Source organism: Saprolegnia parasitica (assembly GCF_000151545.1).
Source record: "Saprolegnia parasitica CBS 223.65 unplaced genomic scaffold supercont2.230, whole genome shotgun sequence".
Taxonomy (NCBI): domain Eukaryota; phylum Oomycota; class Saprolegniomycetes; order Saprolegniales; family Saprolegniaceae; genus Saprolegnia; species Saprolegnia parasitica.
In genome coordinates, this window is record NW_012156624.1 from 2,212 (window position 1) to 6,029 (window position 3,818).

The 3,818-nt window shown below is 61.2% G+C and overlaps 2 protein-coding genes across 2 annotated transcripts in view; one reads left to right on the top strand and one right to left on the bottom strand.

Annotated features, from left to right (window-relative positions):
• Positions 1-107: 107 nt before the first annotated feature.
• On the top strand, positions 108-1,434 carry SPRG_16036 (hypothetical protein). Its single transcript, XM_012355328.1, has one exon. It carries the CDS (start codon positions 193-195, stop codon positions 1,393-1,395), a length of 1,203 nt encoding a protein of 400 aa, XP_012210718.1. The 5' UTR covers positions 108-192; the 3' UTR covers positions 1,396-1,434.
• Positions 1,435-1,829: 395 nt separating this feature from the next.
• Positions 1,830-3,818, bottom strand: part of SPRG_22363 (hypothetical protein) — a gene marked incomplete at both ends in the record, with an annotated part of 2,204 nt that continues 215 nt past the window's right edge. The window contains 12 exons of the mRNA XM_012355329.1: positions 1,830-1,963; positions 2,011-2,110; positions 2,156-2,273; positions 2,322-2,392; positions 2,438-2,539; positions 2,581-2,652; positions 2,696-2,792; positions 2,835-3,031; positions 3,082-3,302; positions 3,348-3,523; positions 3,571-3,692; positions 3,745-3,775. Of these exons, the coding sequence (XP_012210719.1) occupies positions 1,830-1,963; positions 2,011-2,110; positions 2,156-2,273; positions 2,322-2,392; positions 2,438-2,539; positions 2,581-2,652; positions 2,696-2,792; positions 2,835-3,031; positions 3,082-3,302; positions 3,348-3,523; positions 3,571-3,692; positions 3,745-3,775 (1,441 nt within the window). The remainder of the gene's footprint in view (positions 1,964-2,010; positions 2,111-2,155; positions 2,274-2,321; positions 2,393-2,437; positions 2,540-2,580; positions 2,653-2,695; positions 2,793-2,834; positions 3,032-3,081; positions 3,303-3,347; positions 3,524-3,570; positions 3,693-3,744; positions 3,776-3,818) is intronic.

Sequence of the window (3,818 nt, forward strand, 5' to 3'; positions counted from 1 at the left end):
AGTGCCGTGGCCATCTCAGCGGGGACCTCGACTGCGTCGTCGTCTACGGGCGGTGCGATCGGTCTCACGGCTGGCAGTGGCACGGCAGTCGGTGGCGCCATCACGCTTGCGGGCGGGGCGGCAACGACGTCGGGCGCCGGTGGTGCTCTCACCCTGACCAGTGGTGCTGGGTCAAGTGCGTCCAGCGGTGCGATGTCCATCACGACGGCTGGTTCCACATCGAGTGGCTCCGTGACCCTCAGCTCCGGTGCCGCCTCCAGCGGTAGTTCGGGTAGCATCTCGATCACATCGGCAAGTGCCGTCGGCGGCGCGGGCGGTGCTCTCACTCTCAGCGTCGGTGGTGGTAACACGGGTGCCGGTGGTGCTGCTACGATCACAGCAGGCGGAACGTCAGCGGCGGCGTTTGCTGGTGGCGCGGCATCTCTGGTCGCTGGTGTCGGCGGTCTCGGTGGCGACGCAAAACTCACAGCTGGCGCAGGCTCTGCAGGTGTCGGTGGTAACATCGCCATCACGACGGGTGCTGGTACGGCGGCTGCAAGTGGTACGGTCACGATTGCATCGGTTACGTCCAAGTCGAGTGGTGCGCTGACGCTCAGCTCTGGGACGTCAACGGCTGGTAGCACGGGCGCGATTACGCTTCAGAGCTCGGACGCGACGGGCGGTGCCGGTGGTGCCATTACACTCAGTGTCGGTGCTGCTGACACTGGCAGTGGCAGTGCCGTGGCCATCTCAGCGGGGACCTCGACTGCGTCGTCGTCTACGGGCGGTGCGATCGGTCTCACGGCTGGCAGTGGCACGGCAGTCGGTGGTGCCATCACGCTTGCGGGCGGGGCGGCAACGACGTCTGGCGCCGGTGGTGGTGTGACGCTGCAAGCAGGCGCGGGTACCACCGAAGGAAGTGTTCGAGTGCTCGACGCCTTGAGCAACGCGCTGCTCACGATCAGCGCTTCGGTCTTGACGGGCACTAGTGCGTCCATGAGTCTCTCGAGTACATCGACGATGGCGTTGACGGCGTCGACGTCGGTTACGATCACGGGCACGTCGACCGTCGTTGCTGGCGGACACTTGCACGTCAGCGCCAACGATTTTCTCGTGACGTCCAACGGCGCGAGTCAAGTCTTTGTCGTCACGGCAGCCTCGGGCGCCGTGAGTATCGCGGGCGACATTACGCTCTCGAGCAACCTCGCGCTGATCACGCACTCGGGCTCGACGTCGCTCACGATCAGCTCGCCCAGTGTCGTTTTCACGGGCGGGTCCGTCGTGCTGGACGGCAGCGCAAGCACACCCGTGTCGGCGACGCCGTGCGCCAAGGGTACCATCCTGTTTGACGCGTCGTACATCTACATTTGCTCGTCGACCGACACGTGGCAAAAGGCGGCGCTCGCGCCCATCTAACTCTTTATATTTGCATATCAAAAACAACAATACATAAGTTTCATTTTCTGTCTTGTCCACCAAGATGGGCTGTGCGATCGTCGCGTCGAGAAGGGACAATTTGTACAGGAGTCTTCTGAAATCATGGTTGATGGACCCTCGCCATCGCGCATCGACGACAAACGCTCCGTGTTCTCGTACAAATAATATGATGGGCCTTGGCCGAGACTCGCGACACTCGGGCACCCACCACCACCACGAGCTGAAACATGAAATGTAAGGTTGTGCTGCGTCCATGACGCCGCGCCGCTTCAAGACTCGCGCTGCTCCCATCTAGAGAGCGTTGCTGTCATATACTCCAAGGCATCCTGCAAGCGGTTTTGCTGCCATGGAATAATCAATTTCATCTGCCGACGATGAGACATACATTGTATAGATCATCCTGGACGGGAATCTTAGATCATGGTGAGAAACTGTTCGAGTTGGCGCTTGAGTTCGACCGAGTCGGCGTGGTCCGGGTATACTTGAAGTGCCTTGGTCACTTTGGTGTACGCGTCCTGAAAGTCGCCGACCTTGTACGCGAGCAGCGCTACGTATACACGTAGTTGTCGCACAGTCCATTCGATGGAGTAGCACCTCGGTTGTAACTCGGCTCAAACATAAAGTTGGCCAAATTGTCGGCCAGCTGAAAGTTGGCGCGCGCCTGCTCAACGTTGCCTTTGCGCAGCTCGAGCACCTGCACGGGACCGTCAGACGACACAAAACACACATCTATAAAAACGACCCCAAGGTTGTTGTACGACTCGGCGTGGTTGGCGTCGACGGACACGGCGATCTTGAACGCTTGGTACGCAAGCCCCAGGTCCCCAATGCCAATCGCGACCTGGCCAATGTTGTACCTGTAGCACACTGCATCAAGACTTTTGTCGATCTCAAACGCGGTATACCAGACGTCGGCCATGTTGTCGTCCGACGCCATCGCGAGTGCGCGCTCAAAGCACGAGAGCGTCATGTCATACTAGCACTCCAAGTGTCAATTGAGTTGGCGTCCAAGCACGCGTACCTGGGACGCGTAAAAGCAGCAGAGACCAATGTTGCACCACAGCTCCGTGTTGTTGACGTCCATTTGCAACAGTCGGCGGTAGTAGCGCAGCGCGACCTCGGGCTACGCGACGCTAGAACATTGGCGGATGCGACGAGGCGTACGTGGTCGTTGTAAAAGTTGTTGGACGCGAGGCACGCGATCGCCTCAATGTTGGCCGGGTCCACGTCCAGCACCTAGCAACGCCAGTGGTCTCGAGCAACACGACTCGAGTGCTACCTTTTTGTAGACGGTGACGCTGCTGTCGACGTCGTTGAGCATGTCGTGGATGCGCGCCATGCCCACGAGCACGTGCACGTCGCCGGGAAACTTTTCGCTACTGCGGCGTCCAGACCGTATCCTAGAATGCATGGACTACCTTGCGCGCCGGTAGTACTCGAGCGCCGTGTTGGGCTGGTCGAGCTTCAAGTACACTTTGCAGAGCTCGAGGTACGTGACGACCATTTCCTGGCTTCTGAGACTCGACTCGAACTGCTTCTCCGCGTCGCGCAGCAGCCCGAGCTGGTAGTAGCACTTGCCCAAGCGCGCCTTCCACCACCAGTCCTTGTAGTCGGCCTAATGTGTTATTGTGCTGAGACGCGAGGAGGCAACGCGTGCAGACGTACGGCCACGGTCGCTTCGGCCGCGAGCTCCAGCGCTTTCTTTGGGTTGTGGTCGTGGTACAGCAAGTAGTCAACGAGCGCCTTGGCGATCGGTGGGCGCGCCGCGTACCGCTTCATGTCGAGGCGGTCGGGGCTGATGAAGGCGCCGCCGTCGCCCTGGCTCTGCATCGACGCGGTGCCGAGGCGCACTTGCCGCCCGAGCGACGTCGGCGGCCGCGACGTGCCTGCGACGCATCCATAAGCACTGCAGCAATCTAGAAAGAGGGTACCTGGACGGGCGCCCTGCAAGGCCTGGTCCAGCGACAGCCCCGTGCCCGGGCGTGACCCGGTGCCAGGCCGGGCAAAGCCGCTGAGCGGGCGCCCACTCGCGGACATGGGCCGGAAGCTCTGGTCGCCAGAGTTGACGTTGGCGCGCGTCATGGGTCGGCTCAGCGACGTGCCAGGCCTATGCGAACGATACCATGCGACGACCGCCGGCAAGGAATCGCGCACCGGGGCATGCTCGCCAGCGCATTGTCGTCAAGGAGCAAGTCTGCGGCGCCGTCTTCCTCCATCTCCGAGTCGTCCATGTACGTTTGCTGCGTCACGACGCGACACTTGAGGAGCCAGACCGCCTACGGTCCATGTCCATCGCCTGCGACGACGACTACAAGCTCATGCGCGTACTTGGTCGTACGGGTTCGTCTCGAGGATGTCGCTGCAGAGCTCGATGCTCTCTTGGAAGCGGCGCTGGCGCGCGG